The sequence below is a fragment of the Vitis riparia genome, chromosome 6, assembly GCF_004353265.1.
Source record: "Vitis riparia cultivar Riparia Gloire de Montpellier isolate 1030 chromosome 6, EGFV_Vit.rip_1.0, whole genome shotgun sequence".
NCBI classification, from domain to species: Eukaryota; Viridiplantae; Streptophyta; class Magnoliopsida; order Vitales; family Vitaceae; genus Vitis; species Vitis riparia.
Genome location: NC_048436.1, coordinates 17,057,573 through 17,079,819, shown reverse-complemented (window position 1 = coordinate 17,079,819; position 22,247 = coordinate 17,057,573). Strand labels below are relative to the sequence as shown.

The 22,247-nt window shown below is 37.3% G+C and overlaps 1 protein-coding gene across 2 annotated transcripts; it reads right to left on the bottom strand.

Moving 5' to 3' along the window:
* Positions 1 to 119: 119 nt before the first annotated feature.
* Positions 120 to 19,542, bottom strand: LOC117916029. 2 transcript variants are annotated; one of them, XM_034831832.1, is made up of 5 exons: positions 19,381 to 19,541; positions 12,105 to 12,225; positions 11,575 to 12,074; positions 1,527 to 1,643; positions 120 to 1,405 (listed from the first exon to the last, which is right to left on the bottom strand). In XM_034831832.1, the coding sequence occupies exons 2-5, from the start codon at positions 12,217 to 12,219 to the stop codon at positions 524 to 526; spliced, it is 1,614 nt and encodes a 537-aa protein (XP_034687723.1). In that variant the 5' UTR covers positions 12,220 to 12,225; positions 19,381 to 19,541; the 3' UTR covers positions 120 to 523. The 2 variants fall into 2 exon arrangements, with proteins under 2 accessions (XP_034687723.1, XP_034687722.1); XM_034831831.1 differs by having other exon boundaries at positions 11,575 to 12,225; positions 19,381 to 19,542.
* Positions 19,543 to 22,247: the final 2,705 nt, after the last annotated feature.

Here is a 22,247-nt window from a genome sequence, read left to right as displayed (position 1 = left end):
CATTCGAATGCAATCCTTCGCCATGATTCTATAATGATTACATTTTACCCCCATTTAGCATATAAAACGACTAAATAAGAGTGCATTTATCAAATATAATAGACTGAAGAGTAATTAAATTTTTATAAGCTAAAAATAGTTCTTTGCTTTCAAAAATTCTGTCACAGCAAACATATGGTCCATTGAACCCACCAATCGGGGTGCTAATAACAAAGCAGACCATGCTGTGATAACAAAACAACAGAATTCAACATGCTCCATTAAACTAAACAAAATGCAGAAAATATTGCACAATCAAAACCAACCTTAAGAGGTTTCTCCCAACCAAATTCCCACTTACTTCATACAAATCAATTGTTTAAGTATCCATTAAAGCAAGCAGCATTAGCTAACCTTGTTTGAAAGTCACTATGTTGTTAAGAAACTAATTGAAAACATGAAGCAAAGCTCTCCATGAGTACTGAATAAGAACTGTTCGGGAAAATTGAACAACAGATTTTTACCAATCTCAGATTGGGATCTACTAACGATATGATGATCGAAGATGAAGATACTCAGGTTGCCATCCTGCAGAGAGGTATTCAGATGATGGACCAGCAAGAGTATAGTATTCCAGCGGGGGACCTGCAGGAGGATGGTGTTCGGATGATGGGCCAGCTGGAGGATAATATTCAGGTCGAAGACCTGCAGGAGGACGATGTTCAGACAATGGGCCAGCTGGAGGATAATATTCAGGTCGAAGACCTGCAGGAGGACGATGTTCAGACAATGGGCCAACTGGAGGATAATATTCAGGTCGAAGACCTGCAGGAGGGCGGTGTTCAGATGATGGGCCAGCTGGATAATATTCAGGTCGAAGACCTGCAGGAGGATGGTGTTTAGATGATGGGCCAGCTGGAGGATAATATTCAGGTCGAAGACCTGCAGGAGGATGGTATCCAGATGACCGGCCACCAGAATATATCAGATCATGGGAAAAAGGAGGTTCTCTGTATCGCACATAGGGATCACGGTATTCAATATCATCTTGACGCCTCATTTCCAAGTCTAGATGCTGTCGATCATAACCACCAAGGAGTGGTTCTCTTCTGTAGACTTCCATTTCTAACGGCCTTTTATAAGCATATGATGGGGGAGGGATTGCAGCAGCTGGCGGAAGAGGCAATGGGGCATGTAGAGGCCGTGATGCCCTTGGAGATGTGTACACCTCCCTCTCATATAGAGCAGGAGGCTCCTTATAAAGACGGTCCTCATGCAATACAGGGTGCCTTTCTTCTTCTCGACCTAGCTGGGTTCTTCTCTGCCGATCTGAAGCTGTACGGCCTTCTCCTCTGAGACTTCTTCCCGAATCCTTGGACTTGGGGCCCTTGCTAGCAGCTTGGAAGAGCTTGCACAAATTCTTCACCTATTGACCAATATATGAATGCAATCACCATTTGGCATCAGATGCACGAGAGCAAGTTTAGCTAGTTCGATGCTACACATGCTTTTGAATCTAAATATGTACAAAGAAGAGAAGTTCCAACCTGATCTGAATTCAATTCACAGTTGAACTTGTTCTTCTTATAGTAGTTATCTTTGATGACCTTCTTGAACTTTTCCTCAGCCAACGGCAAGCAATCTTCCAAAACAGAGAACCGGACCTACAAAAAAAAAAAAAAATTGAATACTTAAATAATGATCAAAATGTTCCATATAATTAGGTTAATTCTCCATTTCTTGTGTAAGTGTTCTAAACCAAGTTTACACAGATGCCAGACAAAAAAATATATTATAATTGCAGTAACTAAAACAAAATAATGGATGGCAAGAAAACTGAAGGATAAAGCCAATACTGCCTCCTGAGATTGCATGGGGCAATACCAATGTACTTGTTTCCTTTCTTTAATGGGTGGCATAGGGCTTCAATTAATTTGTTAAAAGTACAATTAAAAAGAAGAGAGACACTTTATCTTTCAGTTACCTAATAAAAAAAAATTTACAACCATATAAATAAATAAACAAACAAAAATACAAGTGATGTCCTGCATAAATCAAATTACATGGTAAGACATCAAATGTCACATGATCTACCTTAACACATGTGAATACTCATTTTCTACCTAGGAATCTCCTAAGAAACATTCTTGTAAAGGATGAAAGCCAATCAGTCAAGAATAGACATCAATCTTCCCTATAAATAGGATTACTTTTATCATGGAGAGGGACTTTTGTTTTGGTAGAAGTCCCAGAGAGAAAGAGCTTCAAATTCTGTACATAGAAAACCCAAACAAAAACTTAAGCCCAAGGAGATTTTCATCACCCTTTGACCCAAGATGCTAGAGACTTGAAAGACAGCTCTACAAGCTCTTCATGATCCTTCAAACAGAAGATCTCAGACACTTGAAAGATAATCCAAAGAATTTATCATGATTCTGTCATTACTTTCATCATCATTATGCTCCCTTCATCCCACCTCAAGCTAACCATCCCCTAATCATCCTTTCTGACAAATTAAAGGGATGCTTCACTACTAGGACACTAGGATGTTTTCTTGATAACACACATTCTTGCCATTGATAATTTGTGTCAATTTCTCAAATGAAACAAACCCCAAAACAACCACAATTTCCATCAAAAAGCTCTGCAATTCGAGTAAAATATGAAAAGTGAAGAAAGGGCAAGGTTGATACGTCATCTCTATAACTCATCCAATGTCATAGTATTATGGTAGGTTGACACAAATGCCTACCGTTAGGCGAATGTCCAAATACTTCATAGACCCACAACGTGTAGAAGCCTATTCATGGTGGTTGCAAAGGGGCTTCCCTTACTTTATCCCTAAGTAGAGACAGCCTACGGCTTAACGATTTCCAAAACCCTCTTGAAAATGTTATTCTTAATACAACACTACTTATTTTAATAGGTAAATTAAGAAAATATATAAAAAGCTTGAAAAGACGCACCAAAGCACACACAATATACAAATAAGGCCAATAAGCAAGCAAAAAGAGAGGACAATAAAAATCAACCACCTAATCAAATCCTATACCCCATTGCCCTAGAGAAACTAGAATGCCCCCAATCGACCCTTTTACCTCCTTTGCTTCCAAAATTAAGAATCTCCCCACTCCTACGTTCCTCACCATAGGAACCGACAATTGATGCACCTTTGATTCTTGTAAGCAGACTAGAACTCCCCCTTAGGCCCTTCAACAAAGACTTTATGACATTCCACTTTTCCACAACATGTACAGCTCTAACATTCCAAGATAGAATTTTTAGCATCATCATGCAATGAAAGCCAAATCCTCATTGCTCTTCTCAATACCCTTATTTATTATAAGAGATTTTTTTTGTAATTTATTGAGCGTTCCAATTTCCAACGCTCCCTCTCCAAACGAGATGTCAAGTTTGCCTTCCTCTTTACTCATGAGGTAGAAACACTATGCCCTCTCCTTGCCTCTATCTTCCTCAAATAAGATGTAATCTCCTTTGCAAAGCCCATAACTAACATTCTCACAAAACTCTAAAATTTACCAACTCATAAAAGAAACCAGGCAGAGCATGCTCCTTTCCCACCAAATGGTAGCCGATATTCTCCTTAGAAAACTCTTGCCTCTTTGAACTGACTAAAATTTCATAAGTAGGACCTTTCAAAGCACTCTCCAAGATTTCCAACAAGACATCTTGAAGCACCATCCTCAAAAGCCCATTTCTAGCCCCAACGACAAGAAGCACAAGATGAAGACTTACTTTCAAAGTAGTCAACATCATCTTCTCCTGTTCCACTCTCCTCTAAACCTTAAAACATCTATTCACCACCTCCCTTTTACCCATGTTCACCACCTTTGCAAAAGAAACACCATTTGGAGGACTTCACCTCTGGTCGTCAAACATCCACCTTGAGGGCCTCCAAAGGTCTAAACAAAGGAACAACTCCATTGGTCCTCTACTTGGTGGCTAGGGTTTTCCATTCCCATAGGACAACCCTATGTTCTGGGAATACTAAGGAGAACCCTTCCCCTCTACTAACAAAATTGAGCATATAAAGAATCCACTAATGTTGTTGCACAGCTCCAACTTGTAGCTTCTTCCACCTTCAATCCACTCCACCTTGAAAGGCTTTCTCAATTTCCCTTCATGGCAAAGCTTCAACCCCCTCTAGCAACCAAGCTAGACCCCTCTCACCAAATATGATCCAAGAGGAAAACCCCCGACCCTTCTCGATAATCTCACCAATCGCCGCCTTAGCTTTGACCACCTTTATTGAAATTTCAAAGGATTTCAATTCAACTCCAAACTAGTATTTTTTCTCCTTGTGTTTGCATCTCTTAGCATTCATTTATGCTTAGGCTTTATCTTGTTGTTAAAGAATCAACTTTTTAACACACACACACACACACACGTATGTATGTATTTATGTGGACTCATAAAGACTCAAATAGCCATGACAAGGGGACTGGTCACAAGAAGACCAACCCCTAATAGCACTCTAATGCTAATATATTTGCCTCGGTCGGGAGTTAGACTTAAGTAATAATGTGGACTCAATGCACAATCATAGTGAAATTGGCACTCTTGTCACTATATATTGTGGAACCTATTTAAGGGTTTCTTTTTTTTTTTTTTTTGATAGATAAACGCACAGAAATATATTAAAAAGGGGGCAAGAAAGGTGACCTAGAGTATACAGGGAGTATACAAGCATCACCTACAAAAACCGAAAACAAAAAAGACAAACCCTTACCAGTCCTCAACAAGAACCCAACCAGTGAAAGGGGGCCTTCAACTATGGAAGAATTAGCCCAAGATAAGAGATTACAAATGAAGGAATTTTTCAATCTTTAAAGTGATAGGACCTCATTTTCAAAAACTATCCTATTTCTTTCCTTCCATAACATCCAAAATAAGCAAAGAGGAGCTGCCCGCCAAACCTTACTATGCTTCTTATCCTTTAAGGGAGCATGCCAACCTAAAAGAGTGTCTCTAACCGAAAATGGGAGGACCCAATTAACACCAAATAAGGAGAACAAGAGATCCCACAAAACCTTCGCCTTAGAACAGTGAATAAGGATGTGATTTATCGTCTCTTCTTCATCACAACACAAGGAGCACCTGTTAGCTAAATTCCAGCCCCTCCTATTTAGTTGGTCTTGAGTGAGCACCTTCCCCCAAGAAGCTTCCCAAGCAAAAAAGCCCACCTTGGTAGGAACAAACGTACTCCAAATAATTCTCCATGGAAACGGGATTGCACTGTTGTGGTCAAGAGAATTGAAACAGGATTTTACAGAGAAAATCCCATCTTTCGTCTCATTCCACACCATCCTATCCTCCAAATCAGTATTCAGCCTCTTTCCTTGAATGATCAGAAGGAGTCTCTCCACCTCCTCCACCTCCCAATCATTGAAAGGTCTAAGGAAGTGGGGATTCCACCCTCCCACTTCCCCCATTGAATCCCAACAGTCCGCAACCCTCGCGTCTTTAGAAACCGCTAAATCAAACAAGGAGGGATAGGCCTCACAAAGAGGAGTGTTCCCGCACCAAGTATCTTTCCAAAACCTCACCCTTTTACCATCCCCCACCGAAAAAAAAACATTGTTGAGCAACAACAACCCTTCCTTGCTGATTTCTTTCCAGAGCCCCACCTCAAAGCCCTCCCTACCCCTGCAAGTGCTCCAACCTCCTCTAACAACCACAAACTTCGTGCCAATTATAAGCTTCCAATAGGAATCCCTTTCAACCGCAAACCGCCAACTCCATTTGCACAGAAGGGCCCTATTGAGAGTAGTGAGGTCTCTAATCCCCAACCCACCCTTCTTTTTATGAGAACAAACAATACCCCATTTTATTAGGTGGGGCTTCTTCTCCAACGCTCCCCCTCCCCAAAGGAAATCCCTTTGAATTTTCTCAAGTCTTAATTTAACCACTCTTGGCATACGCATTAAGGACATGAGGTAGGTTGGCATACTCGCCAAAGTGCTCCGAATGAGAGTGATTCTTCCACCCTTGGAAATGAATTGCCTCTTCCATAAGGCAAGTCTCTTGCACATCCTCTCTTCCATTCTGTCCCAAACCATCACCGACTTATGCGAAGCACCCAAAGGGAGCCCCAAATAAGTAGAAGGGAGAGATCCCACTTTGCAACCCAGTTCAGCAACTAGTAATTCAGCGTTCTCCACTCTACCCACCGGCAAAATTTCACTTTTGTTCAGATTAATGCGCAATCCAGAAGTGGCTTCAAACCACAAGAGTAACCAACTTAAAAAAGCCAATTGCTCTTGGGAATCCTCGCAGAAGACTAGCGTATCATCAGCGAACAGCAGGTGTGAAACTTGAATTCCTGCTCCTTCCCTTCCCCTTATCCTGCAGCCTGAAAGATAACCCCCTCTCACTGCCCTATTAATGAGGCTAGTCAAAGCCTCCATTCCTAAAACAAAAAGGTAAGGGGATAGGGGGTCCCCTTGCCTTAACCCCCTAGTGCTTCGGAAAAAACCGGTTGGAGAGCCGTTGATCAGAACAGAAAACGACGCAGTGGATAAACACCATTTGATCCACCCAACCCATTTCTCCCCAAAGCCCATTTTTTGCATCACTGACAGCAAAAAATCCCAATTGATACAATCGTAGGCCTTCTCTAAATCCAATTTACATGGAACCCTACTTTCCTTCCTTTTCAGCAAGGAGTCTATGACCTCATTGGCTATTAACGTTGCATCAAGAATCTGCCTACCTTCAACAAATGCATTTTGGATAGTAGACACCACTTTTCCCACAACCTTTTTCAATTTATTGGCTAAGACCTTTGCAAGCAGCTTGTAGAGGTTTCCCACCAAGCTGATGGGTCTAAAATCGGTCAAGTCTTCAGCCCCGCCCTTTTTTGGGATTAAGACAAGGAAGGTGGTGTTCAGACTTCGGACAAACTTTCCCTTCTCAAAGAAATCTTTGAAAAATCCCATAATCTCGTCTTTGACGAAGTCCCAGCAAAAGTGTCAGAAAGCTAGGGTATACCCATCCGGGCCAGGGGCTTTGTCCCCATTCAACTCTGAAAGAGCCAAGAAAACCTCCTCCACAGTGAACATTAGCTCCAGCCTAGCTACCTCCTCTGCCCCAATGCTATCAAACTCAAGATTGTTCACACTGGGGCGCCAGCCACTTGGATCTGATAAAAGAGACTGAAAGGCCCTCACCACTCCCCTTTGAATATCCTGCTCTTCTGACAGCCAGGTGCCATTGACTTTAATTTTTTTCAGGCAATTCTTCCTTCTGTTGGAATTTGCCATCTTGTGAAAAAATCCCGTGTTCTTGTCACATTCCTTCAGCCAAATCTGTCTTGACTTTTGTCTCCACGAAATCTCCTCCATAAGCACCCATTTCTTGAAATCCTCCTTAGCTTCCTTTCTCGCTTCTAACTCCCAGTCATTTAAAACTCTTAGCCGCTCCTGATTATCCCAATAAGACACCTTGTCCAAAGCTAGCCTCTTGTTCACTCCAACTTTACCAAAAACTTCCGAATTCCACTCCTTTAACTTAATTTTTATAGCCTTTAATTTTTCTGTCAGGATAAAACTATAGGACCCACTATAATTGAAACCTTGCCACCAGCCTTTTAACAGATCCTTAAACCTGTCCTCCTTTAACCACATATTCTCAAATCGAAACGAAGTTGGACCTCTCCTCACTCCTCCCCCATCTAACAGAATGGGAAAGTGATCAGACACCGGTCTTGGAAGAGAACACTGGATTACCCCACTGAAGTGATTCTCCCACTCCTCCGAAATTAGAAAACGATCCAACCTAGACCTAGAAAGACCATTCAGCCCTCCAGTCCACGTGAACGGCACCCCATGGAGAGGCAAATCTCTCAAGGCCAACTCCTCAATCACCTCCGAAAATCTTCTCATGGATCCAGTGATTCTGCCTTCTCTACCACGCTCACTGGGAAATCTGACCACATTGAAATCCCCACCAATACACCAAGGGTCCGACCATAACCCTCGAATGGCACCTAATTCTTCCCAAAACAACTCCCTATTACGATTCAAGGTGGGTCCATACACTCCCGTAAAGGTCCACAAGAAGCCATCCTCGCAGTTTTTGAAACGGCATGAAATTGAGAAGAGTCCCACCACCATGCCTACTAACTCCAAGACTCTCTTGTCCCAAAACACTACGACCCCACCAGTAGCCCCCCTAGCACTCATAGCACCCTAGCCTAAAAATCTTCCCACTCCAAGACTGTGGACAATCTCCTTGGACATATCTTGAATTTTGGTCTCCTGCAGACACACCAAATCCGCTCTTTGCGATCTGATCAAAGCCTTAATAACCTTCCTTTTGGCCCTATCATTGGCCCCTCTAACATTCCATGATAGTATCTTTATCTTCATCTAAGGATCGAAATTCTAACCCCGCCAACTCTGACCAAAGATTTCTTCTTCTTCGCACCATTATAATTAACGGACCACTCCAATTTTTTCAACTCACGATCAAACTTAGTGGATCCTGAAATCTCTTTCTTGATGTTCTGCTCTCTTCTTCTCTTAGTCCTTAGGAGCAGATTCAATATTTCACCTTCAATACCACCCATCGAAAAACCCAAGAACTTACTGAATCTCGCCAAACAACTATCGTCCCACCGACCTTCTTTTTCTTCCAAATCTTGTAACAAAACCTCAACCTCACTCCCCCCTCCATCACCACCCGAGGATTTCTCCCCCTCGATATCCATTTCCCTAGTGCTGCCATCTACCAGAATAATGCTCAAAGGAAGCTGCTCCTCTCCCTCAGTCGCCGAGATCAAACCAAACAAGGCCGCCTCCGCTCCAGCCCGGGCAAACCCAGAAGAAAGAGAAGAAGAAAAGAGCTCCCGACCCCCCACAGAAAACGAAGAAATGTCGACATACCTGGAGGCTTCGACACGCAACGCTTCGTCGGTCATCTCCCCTCTTACCACCTCAAAGACTTCCAGCTGCTTCGGAGCTCTTGACATGCCGACAAAAGGGTCAGCATCATAGAAGCGCCTCTCGCCAAACTTATCGCTTGAGCCCTAGGACGAGAGGCTGAAGGAACTTCCCCAGGGTCAAGAGGGTCGGCGACTCCAATCGCTTCTACCTCCAAGCTTGTCGAAATTGCCCTAGGACGAGAAGCCAAAGGTCCTTCCCCAGTTAAAGCCTCTCCAGCCACTGCTACGAGGCCTTCGAGCCCAAAGCCCGCGCCCTTTTCCCCTTCTCTGCAGCCCAGCTCATCAAGAGAGTTAATGGGCCTGAATTTGTGGCCCACACTCTTTAGAGAAACATTAAGAGGGCCCTGGCTCTCCCCTCTTTCAAAGGAAGGGCCCTGAAACACCCCAATGACAGATCCGTTGGGCCCAGAATTTGGCCCAAAAACAAAGCCATCCAACGTATTAGAAGCAGACTGCTTGTCCCCTTTCACACGTCCATCAGCCGAACCTACCCTACCCTCCACTGCAGTACCTGCATCAGAGATCACAACAGGGGGGGAAAGAGGAACTCTTTCAGTGGACGACACGTCAAGCCTACCCTGCTGCACTCTCCACTGCTCCACCTTCTCCCTTTGACTTCCACCATCTTCTTCTCCACCCCTTGAGCCACCCTCCCCGCTGAGACTTCCCGCCGACACCACCTGCGTGAACCAAGGAGGAAGCTCCCACCAAAGTTGCAGGGAATAACATCCCGACCCCACAACGATTTGGACAGAGCTGGGAAACTCCCTTTCCACACACTTCACAAGGATCCGAGCCCACTGCATCTCAGACGAAGACAACGAGTTATCATCTATAGCTACAAATCCTCCACACTCATCCCCTATTCTTTTAAAAATCTCCGTGCTCCACAAATGAAGGGGGAGCCCAACCACCCTTACCCAGACTTCTTTAGCGCTTGAATCCTTGCAGAGACACCCCACCTCAGGGTTCCATCTATTCAAAACAATAACATTCTCCTTAATGTTTCTTACACCTCTAGCTAAAACACGTTCAGCCTCCCTTGAAGATTCGAACTCAAACAACAAGAAGCCTCTGCCTAACATAGCAACCCTTAGATTCCCCTTCAGAGCCCAATGCTGCGACGCCCATCTCCTAACATACTCCAACTCAGGAACGGGAGCTGAGTTGAGACCCCACCAACCTACCAAACACTGTCTCAACTGATCAATCCTTTCTCGCACCTCTCTTTCCCCCACCTCTAACCAGACAGACTATCCTACCCTTCTCGGACTTATCTTAACAGCATCTGCATAGGATTTCAGCTCCACCCCTTTCTCCCGCCACTGAACCTTCGATTCTCTTTTCTCCCTCGTCAAGCCCTCTGGTCCTTTGGGAGCCAGAAAGACACCTGATGGGGCCACGCCAAGATCTCTCAACCTCACGGCCAATAAATTCCAACCAAGGGACTGTCCCTTCCCCTCTGGAAAGATTAAACTGAACTTTTTTGATTCAGAGTCGCGCACTAAGCAGAGGATGAATCTCCCTGCCTCATTCAACCGTCGCCCCAACTTATACTTCTTGTTCCCCTCCTCCCAGCCAATGGCCCATCCTCAATTATTAGACTCTCTGCAGCAAGTTTCTACTCCATCCAGTAAGCACCGTAAGCTCGCCTCCCCGAATCTAATCCAAGAGGAGATACCTTTGCATCTCTCCCATATCCACCCTTTCAACTTTCCTCCCAACTCCTCAACCAGAATCTCGTAAGATTTGGACTCCACCACAAAACAGCTTCTTCCTCCCCTGGGGCCACCAACTTCTCTCCAAGCTCTCATTCTCTAAAACCTAAGATCATTGCAATTACCTATTTAAGGGTTTCATTTTAACAAACAAGTACAAAAGGCTCCTCAAAATGGGACTAACATCCATCAAGCAAAGTTCAACTAGAATTAAAAGGAGTGGGATCTAATAATGTCTATTAGACATCTATGACAACAAAAACCAATCATATTAACACTCATCAACTAATAGATTCTTCAACAAAAAGGGTCTCAACCCAAGGTTAGAGACACTTGCATTTTCTCTTTCCCTTCAATATCTTAGTGTTTTCAATTTGGATCTCCCGAATATCATGCTTCTATTTTGTTTATTTTTATAAGTTAATTCATACCTTCTCATTTTATTTTTTTATTATAAGAAAACATGTAATCCCTCATCCTTTAAGATGGCTTCCTACTATTACCCACCAAATAAAACGAGATTATTTTTCATTTTGAAGGAATGAAAGTATCATAAAATTCAAGCATTAAAAAGAAAGTATTTACTAATATCTCTTTTGTATATAATACAATAACATGATGTAACATTTTATACGATAAGCAACGAGATTAGGTTGCTCAAACCTCCAACTAGAGCCCAACTCGAATAACGTAGAAATGAGACTTTGCCTAAGCACAAATCGAATTACTAATCAAGTTGCACAAGACCACCCAAAGTTGGGAAACGTCAAGTTGAGCCCACCTAAGTTGTAAGTCTACTTGCACCTTCTCAAACTAATTTGCAATCAATCTAATATACTTAATAAACAAGCACATGAATCGAGTTATCAAGCCAAAACATATTAAATAAAATTCTAAATTATGAACACTAACCTGAGACGGGAACGAAGATTTGAAAGCTTTGGGCTCAATATTATAACCCCCAGGTCCTGTAGCTTTATAGATCCCATACATCAATCTCAAATCAAAATCAAACAAAAACAACCTCATGCCTTTATAAATCTTTTGCACTACTTGTTTCTTACTTGCAGGAAGCCCAAAAACCTTGTAATGGTAGCAATCCTTCTTCGTTTTGGAACTACACATGAAAATCATTCCAAAACTATCAGCCTTCTTCTTCGAAGATTCGGGCTTATCTGCTTCCTTTGTTGCCTTGGCACTAGTATCCTCTAGTGTTTTCTTTTTACTTGTTTTCTTCGTCTTGATGACCTTTTTCTTTTTGGTAGAATTCCTTTCTACTTTTCCTCCACTTTTTGCTTCTTTACTCATTCTCATATCAGTTTTGATCCTTTTTTTTGCATTTTCTTCCTTACAATCCCTTTCTTTTAATACTTCCTCCTTATTCTTGTTGTTTGGAACAACAATAGCTTCTTTTTTTTTGATTGGAACAACAATAGCTTCTTCAACATTAGTCTCCATTGTCTCAAAAGTAGTCGCCTGAATTTCACTTTTCTTAGCTAAAGCATTTGTTTCTGATTGTGGTTTGGAGGTTTTACCCTTGTCTTTCACATTCTCCATGATCACCTGTATGATCATTAAGAATGGCTAATAAGAATAAACCCTGTAAGCCTTAACCATAAAAGAGATTGAAAGTGATTATGCACAACGATCACATTTCCCTAATTTTATCACCTCTTAATTTCAAAAGTTCATGGCATATTTGAGTACATTTGCCAAATTGCCGAAGTGAAGTATTGTAATGGTCAACAAAAGCTTCAGTTGATCATGTGTCAAGCAAGAACCACATAGCTGACCAAGCGTCAAGCATCAAGCAATTTGGCAAACAACTAAGCACAATAGTACTCATCCATACACATTATTTAAAACTTGCACAACGATTTCACATGATTGATGCATGCACATCAAACATATATAACGAAAAAAGAAATAATATATGAAGTACATTTCAAATTGATTCCCCAAAAGACGTGTTCAAACCTAGTGGTAGTAATATTAATAATGAAAGAATAAATAATGTATGAAGTTCATTTCAAATTAGAGGTAGTAGCAATGAAGAAAAAAATCTACAAAATACATTTCAAATTGATTCCGCAAAAGGTGTGTTCAAACCTACTACTAGTAGTAAAGTTATAGCTCATCATGTGTCAAGCAAAGGCCACATAGTTGACCAAGTGTCAAGGGCCAAGCACTCTGACAAACAACTAAGTATAATAGTACTCATCTGTATACATTATTTAAAACTTTCAAGAGCAAGTTGATGACATCACATGATTGACACACACACATCAAACATAATAGCAAAAAAAGAAACAATATATAAAATACATTTCAAATTGATTCCCCAAAAGGCATGATCAAACCTAGTAGTGGTAGTAGTGCAAGGCAATCTAACAAACAACTAAATACATAACTTATCCATGAATTGAATTGACAGAAAATAGAACTTTCATATTCTCACAAGAAAGCCATTCTCTTAATCGACATTAACAACTAAGTACAAATAGTACACATTCACATGAATTATCTAAAACTTCCAAGAGCAAGTTGGCAATTTCACATTATTTACACATGCACATCAAACATAAATAGCAAAAGAAGAAATAATATATAAAGTACATTTCAAATTGATTCCCCAAAGACACATTCAAACCTAGTAGTAGTAGTAGTGGCGAAGCTAGGAAATGAATTGAGGGAAGGCAAAATATCATAATATATCTCTGTGCCGGGAGGGGAGCAAAAATGAATGAAGTTAACATATAGCATAGTGGCAATAAATAGGTTATTTTCAATTTTTTCTGGTAAGGGGTTCAAATCCCCTTAGTCAAATTTTGAGCATGTGCCCATCCTGAGCACTATGTGTCTCCACCCTTTGTAGTACACTACAACAACTAAACATTTTAACAATCATGTAATAAATGAGACCTTCTGTAATGAAAGGAAAAGAATTTTCCACCTAATCTTTAAAAAATGGAATGGACAATCTATTACAAATTGCACCATGTCAATTTCAACATCATCTTGTCATAAGCCATGCAAACTTTTTAATGTTTTTTTTTAGCAACCTATCAAAAGAACCAAAAATAAAAAATAAAAAATAGTCAACCTAAAATAACACTAGAAAAGAAAAAGGTTATTTTAAATAAAATAAAATAAAATGTTAAAGATGTGATTCCTCCCTGAATATAAAATCTAAGATGAATCACAACTTTAGAAAGGAAATTTAAGAAGTAGAAAAAAAAATTGCATTCTCTTAACACAATTTCAATTCCCTCAATGGTGCCCATAATTCACGCATTTTCCATATTATTAACTAAAACACAACATTTGAGATATTGAAAGAAGCAAATTGTTGGTGGATTTAATGCATTGTCATTGCTTTCCAGTAGGATAAGAGGCTATGGCGTAATTGTTTGTTCAAAGACGACTAATGGATCATTGTGAAACCAAGGTTAGGTTAATTTCGGTTTTGATGATAACAAAATAAAGTTTAAAACTAATGATTATATTTCAAGTGTAATTAGGCAAGATGATTTCCAAAGTAGTAATCACAAAGACAAATCAAACCAAAAAGAAATCATTAAGAAGAAGAAGACTTCAAAGAAAAGTGTTTTTCAAGATCCAAGTTTCATAAGATCTCTTTGTAAGGTTGTTGGTACACTAAGATTTTCATGCATTACATTCTTTACTTATACACCAAATCATCCAAGAGTTTTTTCATTTTAAATCCTTTAAAATTGGATCATTTCATATTTTCAACTAAAAAATTGTGTCAAATGTTTTTCAAATTTGTTTAAAAGGTATTAAGTTGAAAAAGTTGGTTGTTAAGCTAAAAATGACTCAACCGGTTGAACCAAATGAGGAACCGGTTGACCCCCCAACTCAACCGGTCAAGGAATGCAAAAAAACATTTTCTCTTTTCCAGAACAGTTGTTCAACCGATCGAGGTCCGATCAAGAACCGATCGAGGTTCAACGGTCATTTGTCAAGCATTAAATGCTAACGACTAGTCAACTGGTCGACCCTTAACTCGACCTTTTTAAGCCTAAAGTTTTGTACTAAGATTTTGTGAAATCATTTATAAATCTTTAAGAAGAAAAATATAAGTGTGAGATATCACTTAGGGATTATCAAGTGTAGAGTATCACTTGAGGGGTTGTTCAAGAATGGGGTATCTCTTGAAAAGTGCAAAGGGTGCTTGGAGCCAAAAGTCCAAGAGGGTGAATTGGAACCATAATTCAATTGTATTGCTTGAAGACTTGGTTTGGAAGTCTTATATAAGTAGGACCTCAAGCTTGGGATTGAAGCTAGAGGAGAGTGGATGTAGGTTGGGTTGCGCCAAACCACTATAAAATCTTGTGTTTGCATTCTCTCTTTCTTACCCTTTTACTTTATATGCAATTGTCTTTATATTGTTTTATTATATACTTGCATATGATTGTCTCTTACATTCATATAATTTAAATTTGCAAAAAAAGACCATCACCATTTTCACCCCCCTTTAGGGTGATTACCTTAAGTTGGATTAGCCTAATTTTTCTAACAATCACAATTACAACTTCTGTGGACAACAAAAAGATTAAAAAAACTAAAACCAAGTGTTGGAATTGTAACTTTTTTTCATAAAATATGCATTATATAACAATTGTTTTAAGCAAATCACCAAAAATAGAAATAGAAAACAAAACTAAGAAAAATAAGAAGAATAAGGAAAGCCATGTGAAAGAAAATTCAATAATCAACCTAAAATTACAATAGGAAAGAAAAAAACTATTTTAAATAAATAAAATTGAACGTTAAAAATGCAATTCCCCCCAAATATAAAATCCAAGACGAATCACAATTTTAGAAAGCAAATTGAGTTATTAGTCAAAACACAACATTTGAGTTATTCAAAGAAGCAAATTGTTGGTGGATTTAATGCATTATCATTGTTTTCCAGTAGAGTAAGAGGCTATGGCGTCATTGTTTGTTCAAAGAGGACTAACATATTACAATTGCAACTTTTGGAATATAAAAAAATTGAGAAAAAACTAAGACTTAATACTTATTTCTTAATAATTTAAGTGACTTTAAGTTAAATTATACTTAAATTATTGACTTAAAATTTATTACTTAATTCTTACTTTAAGTATTAAGGTTGTTTAATAAAATTAATTTAAAACTTATTTTAAATCACAAATTGATATATTTACCCTCATAAATTATAACTAACATTTACCTTATTAATATAAAGTAATAATTTTTTTTTTAAATGCATATTAAAGTACTATAAATACCTAAAATTTTATAAAATAATTACAAAGTATTTATTATAAAAGATGAAATAATATTTTAATACTAAATAAATACACAACAAATTATTTTAAAATTAATATTAAAAAAATCAAACAACATTTATATTGCAACTTACAAAAAATGAGATACAAAATGTAACCTCTTGATGAAGTTGTGGTTGTTCGTAATGTTGATATTGAAGCCAAGGAGAGTTGAAACAACAATGGAGGTGGAGCAACAGTTAAAGTCGGGTAATAGTGGAGGTCGTGGAGTAGCAAAGGATATTGTGGAGGTAATTATGACAAATGAGGATAATAAGATAAAATGAAGATGTAAACTTAAGAATAAGTTAATTATCTTTACTTATTACTTAAAGTTGTTTTTTACATTAATTTATTTTTACCAAACCTACTTAAAAACTTTTTTTGCAAAATACGCATTCCATAACAATGTTTTTGGCAAATCACCAAAAATAAAACTAAGAAGAATAAGAAAAATAAAGAAAGCCATGTGAGAGAAAATTCAACAACTAACCTAAAATTACACTAGGAAAGAAAATGGTTATTTTAAATAAAGAAAATTGAATATTAAAGATGTGACTCCTCCCCGAATGTAAAATCCAACACGAATCACAATTTTAGAAAGCAAATTTAAGATGTAGAAAAAAAATCACATTCTCTAAACCCCAATTTAACTCCTTCAATGATGCCCATAATTCACACATTTTCCATATTATTAACCAAAACACAGCATTTGAGTTATTCAAAGACGCAAATTGTCAGTAGATTTAATGCATTATCATTGCTTTCCAACGGGATAAGAGACTATGGTGTCATTGTTTGTTCAAAGGTGACTATTAGATCACAATTGCGACTTCTATGGACAATAAAAAGATTAAAAAAGCTAACACCAAGTGTTTGAATTGTAACTTTTTTTCACAAAATACACATTCCATAACAGCAGTTTTAGGCAAATCACCAAAAATAAAACTAAAAAATAAAATTAAGAAGAATAAGAATAAAGAAAGCCACATGAAAGATCATTCAATAGTCAACCTAAAATTACACTAGGAAAGAAAAAGGCTATTTTAAATAAATAAAATTGAATGTTAAAGATGTGATTCCTCCCCAAATATAAAATCCAAGACGAATCACAATTTTAGAAAGCAAATTTAACAAGTAGAAAAAAAAATTGCATTCTTTGAACACAATTTCAGTTCCTTCAATGATGCCCATAATTCACACTTCTTCCATATTATTAGCCAAAACACAACATTTGAGTTATTTAAAGAAGCCATTTGTTGGTGGATTGAATGCATTGTCATAGCTTTCCAATAGGATAAGACGCTATGGCGTCATTGTTCATTCAAAGAGGACTACCAGATTACAATTGTCCAACTTCTGTGGACAATAAAAAGGTTAAAAAAATTTTTTTTTTTTAAACTAAGACCAAATGTTTGAATTGTAACTTTTTTCGTAAAATATGCATTCCATAATAGCTGTTTTAGGCAAACCACCAAAAATAAATATAAAAAATAAAACTAAGAAAAAATCGATAGTCAACCTAAAATTACACTAGGAAAGAAAAAAGCCATTTATAAATAAAATCGAATGTTAAAGATGCGATTCCTCCCCAAATATAAAATCCAAGATGAATCACAATTTTAGAAAGCAAATTTAAGAAGTAGAAAAAAAATCGCATTCTCTAAACACAATTTCAATTCCTTCAAAAATGCCCATAATTCACACATTTTCCATATAGCCAAAACACAACATTTGTTATTCAAATAAGCAAATTGTTGGTGGATTTAATGCATTGTCATTGCTTTCAAGTAGGGTAAGAGGCTATGGCATCATTGTTTTTAATAAAATAAAATGGAATGTTAAAGCTGCAATTCCTCCTCATATATAAAATCCAAGATGAATCACAATTTTAGAAAGCAAATTTAAGAAGTAGAAAAAAAAAATTGCAATCTCTGAATACAATTTCACTTCCTTCAATGATACCCACAACTCACACATTTTCCATATTATTAGCCAAAACACAGCATTTTAATTATTCAAAGAAACAAATTGTTGATGGATTTAATGCATTGTCATTGCTTTCCAATAGGATGAGGTGATGGCGTCATTGTTTATCCAGTAAGATTACAATTGTAACTTCTGTCGACAATAAAAAGATTAAAAAAACTAAGACCAAGTGTTTGAATTGTCACTTCTTCCTTTTTCTTTTTTTCCTTTTTGCAAAATACACATTCCATAACAGCTGTTTTTGGCAAATCACCAAAAATAAAAAAAATAAAAATAAGAAGAATAAAGAAAGCCATGTGTGAGAAAATGCAGGAGGACGAAATGCAATTCTGAATCTAAAGTTTTCTATTGTCAAGTTTTTCAATAAATCAAATATTGGAATAAGTTCGAAATCATCTGTGAGATTGTTGTTACATGTTTGTGTTTCTTCCATTACTTTTTTATTTGCTGCTATTTCAATATTTGGGTTTCAATTGTCTGTATCAAAATTTTGTTCCTTGTCTGTCACTGTTGAGAAAATGGAGGAAGAGGATGCAATTCTGAATCTCATTTTCTGGTTCCTCTTCCCCCATTTTCTTACCAAAGGAACAAGTTTCAATACATACAACTGAAACACAACACATGAAATACCAGAAAATTAAAAAAATTAAAAAAGAAAAAAGGAAAACAGAAAATACCAAGATGCTACAATTTAACAGTGAATTTTGAACTACCACCAAGTTTCCATTGATCAAAAACCCTAACAACTGACCAAAAAATTAAAAAGAAAAAAGAAAATACAAAGATACTACAATTTAACAGTTTCCATTTATCAAAAACCCTAACAACAGACTAAATCATAGGAACCAACAATTTTATGTCATTACCTACACACAAATATAGTTTATGGAATAAGAGAATCAAAACTCACCTCGGGATGATAAACGAAGAAGAAACAGGAAATTATAGAGAATGTGAATCGAAAACTAAAATCGACCATAACATGATTGTTTGCCATAATTAAATTTTGCATTTTTCAGAAACCAAAACAACAGAAAGTATAAGATGCAGAACTCCGATTCCATTTCCGCCATTTTCTCAGCAACTAAACAGAAAACGACACGCAAGTTTGAAACCCTAAGACACGCGACACCGGCAAACGAGAAAAACACGAATATCTGACGATCCAACAAAGCATTTTGAAATCCCCCAGATTTCCATTCATCAAAAACCCTAACAACAACGTAAATCAACAGAATCATATTCATACTGGTACGGTTGAAATTCTCCCATTTTTTTCATTTTTCATTTTGAAATTCTCCATTTCTTCATTCATAAGCAAACCCTAACAATAACGCAAATCCACAGAACAAATATTCATAAACCATAACTGACATTCTAACACAGTTGGTGTGATAAGAAAATCAGAACGCACCTTTACCAAGAAAAACGAAAAGGAACCTCGATATTACAGCAAACAGAGATAACCTGAAAACTTAGAATTAAAAGAGAATTTCAAAAGATGAACAGCTAGCTGAAAGCCGCAAACACACCCGTCGGAGAGGGACAAAGCTAGAGGGAGAGGGACGCCTGTTGGAGGAAAACTATCGTTGATTTATAGGCGTTTCGGAAATCAAAATCGTCTGATGAAACGTTCATAGCCGTCCGATTAAGGTGTTTCTGGAAGAATCTTACCGAAAGACTGTGGGACCCCAAATTGACGTTACAAAAAAATTGAGGGCCCGCTCAATTTGCTGTGGGCGTTTCCACCCGATTTAATTTGAAATTATTGGGTAATGGAGTAATATCTAAAAATAAATTATAAATATAAAACAATTCATTTTTGTATTTGCATGAATTATAAATTATTAAAAAATTATGAGTTAATGCTCCCTTCTGGGCATTGTACCCTCCTGTCTATTAGCTAAAGACAAATCTCAATTAATATGGCATCTCCTGTATAGATTTTTTTTTTTTTGCATAAAAAAAGAAAAAACAATTGAACTGTCATTTTGATGCTAATAAATTTTAATATATAGTAATTTATTTTTAGTGCATTAGTAAAAAAAATTATGAGTTGGCAATTGTCTTGTTGACATGGCATCCTCTTTATTAGACCAAAATTATCTCATTAATATGGCATTTTTTTCATTACATTTTCCCATTAAAAGGTAAGAGAAAAGAAAACATCTATATGTTAAAAGTTAATTAATAATATCCTCATAAAATAAAAATGACTGAGGAGAGTGACATCGGCCTTTTTATTCCTTTCTTTATAGGATGAAAACATGTCATCATTGTAGTTTTTGCTCTTTATGACCTTTTTATTGAAGAATAAATATATGAATGTAATTAATAATTTTAGGGAGAGTCTTATGATTAATTTTATTTTGGTAAGTCTGCTGAAACATAGGAAAGAAAATAATAATTTCATAAAATTGGACATAAGAAAATTGGTATAATAGTTCAATGAGAGGATTAATGTGATTTTTTTTTATTATATAAAAAGGAAAATTGATTGATAAGTTTGAATGTAGTTAATATAGTGTTTTCGTAGTATTGAATTGTGATCATTTTTGTATGAGTATAGTAAAGGAAGAACTTTATAGAATTGAGTGAAAAGTGGTGAGTATGTATCCTTGTTTGAATATAAAGTAATTTTACATGCGAAGTTTCATTAATAGATTGGATAAATTGTCCTAAAGAATTATTATACAATTCTTAGAACAGAATACCTTGTAGAAGATGTCAATCAACTAGTCATTAAAATAATTTCTTAGGTTTGAAATGTCTCTAGTAGATTGTCATACTAAATAGGATTGTATCAAAGTGATTATGCTTTTCCAAACTCTTAAACAAAGGGTAACAAAGTGGACAAAAGATTATTACAAGGTAGGCTTCAAGGGCATGAAATAGTTTGGTCACACCACTAATCTTAGGATATGGAGAAGAAATGATGCATTGATGTTACATTCGATAAACACCGATTATGCAATAAATGTTGTATTAACACATGGAAAAACTCACATGTGTAAATAATTCTATTATGTGAAGAAGTAAATGGTAGTAAACAAGACTAACTCCGTGAAAATGAAGATAGTTATATTAGTCTAAGTAAAGATACACCTAAAAAAATTATGTCTCTCCACTCAAGTAATTTGGTGAGTGTTGAAATTGTCAAGGTGTTTCACCATTAGCATTTTTTACTTCCCTTTAACCTTTCACTCATTAAGGGATTGACATATTACAACCAATACCATTAGCTCTAAAAGAGAAATGGTTTGTCATGGCTGCAATAAATAAATAACAATAAGAATGTCCTTGGAAAGGTAGTTGCCTTGAACAGATTCATGTTAAAGTGTTTACCTTTTTACAAACTCTTAAGAAAAAAAGTAGCAAAGTTACAAAAGATTATGAGGTAGACTCTTGAAATCTAAAAGAGTGTTTACGTATATCACTAATCCTAGGATAATAAGAAGAATAAAAGACATTAACGTTATACCTAATTAGCACTAGTTGCTAATGTTAGGAATTTGAGGCTAATCCAAACTATGGTAATCACCCTAGAGGGGGGGGGGTAAATAGGGTGATGATCTCTTTTTCTCAAATTTAAACTATGTAAAAATAAGAGACAATTATATGCAAATATATAATAAACAAAATAAACACAATTGCATATAATTTAAAAGAGTAAGGGAAGAGAGAATGCAAACACAAGATTTATAGTGGTTCGGCGCAACCCGGCCTACATCCACTCTCCTCAATCTCCTAACCGAGTGAGGGTTCCACTGATTCAAGGCTTCCACACCAAGCCTTCAAGCAATACAATTGGATTATGGTTCCAATCCACCCTCTTGGACTTTTGGCTCCAAGCACCCTTTACACTTCTCAAGAGATACCACACTCTTGGAAAACTTCCTCTCAAAGATTTACAATTAAAGATCTCTCAAAATCCTAGTAATAGAACTTTAGGCTCAAAGATACAAGAAAAACTAGGATTGAATGGTGCACTAAAGATATGCAAGTTTTGGAACAATGGTGCACTCAAAACACCTCTTCAAAGGCTCAAATATATTCAAGAAAGGTTTAGGAAGGTTAAGCTCTTTAAACAATGAAGATTGGAGCCTTTTTATAGAAGAAAAAAAGTCAAACTAGCCGTTTGGGGTTTGACCGGTCGAGCTGGGGGTCGACCGGTTGACTAGCCGTTAGCATTTAATGCTTGGCAGGTGACCGTTGGGCCTCGACCGGACCTCGACCGGACGAGGTTCAACCTTGACCGGTTGAACAACCGTTCTGGAAGAA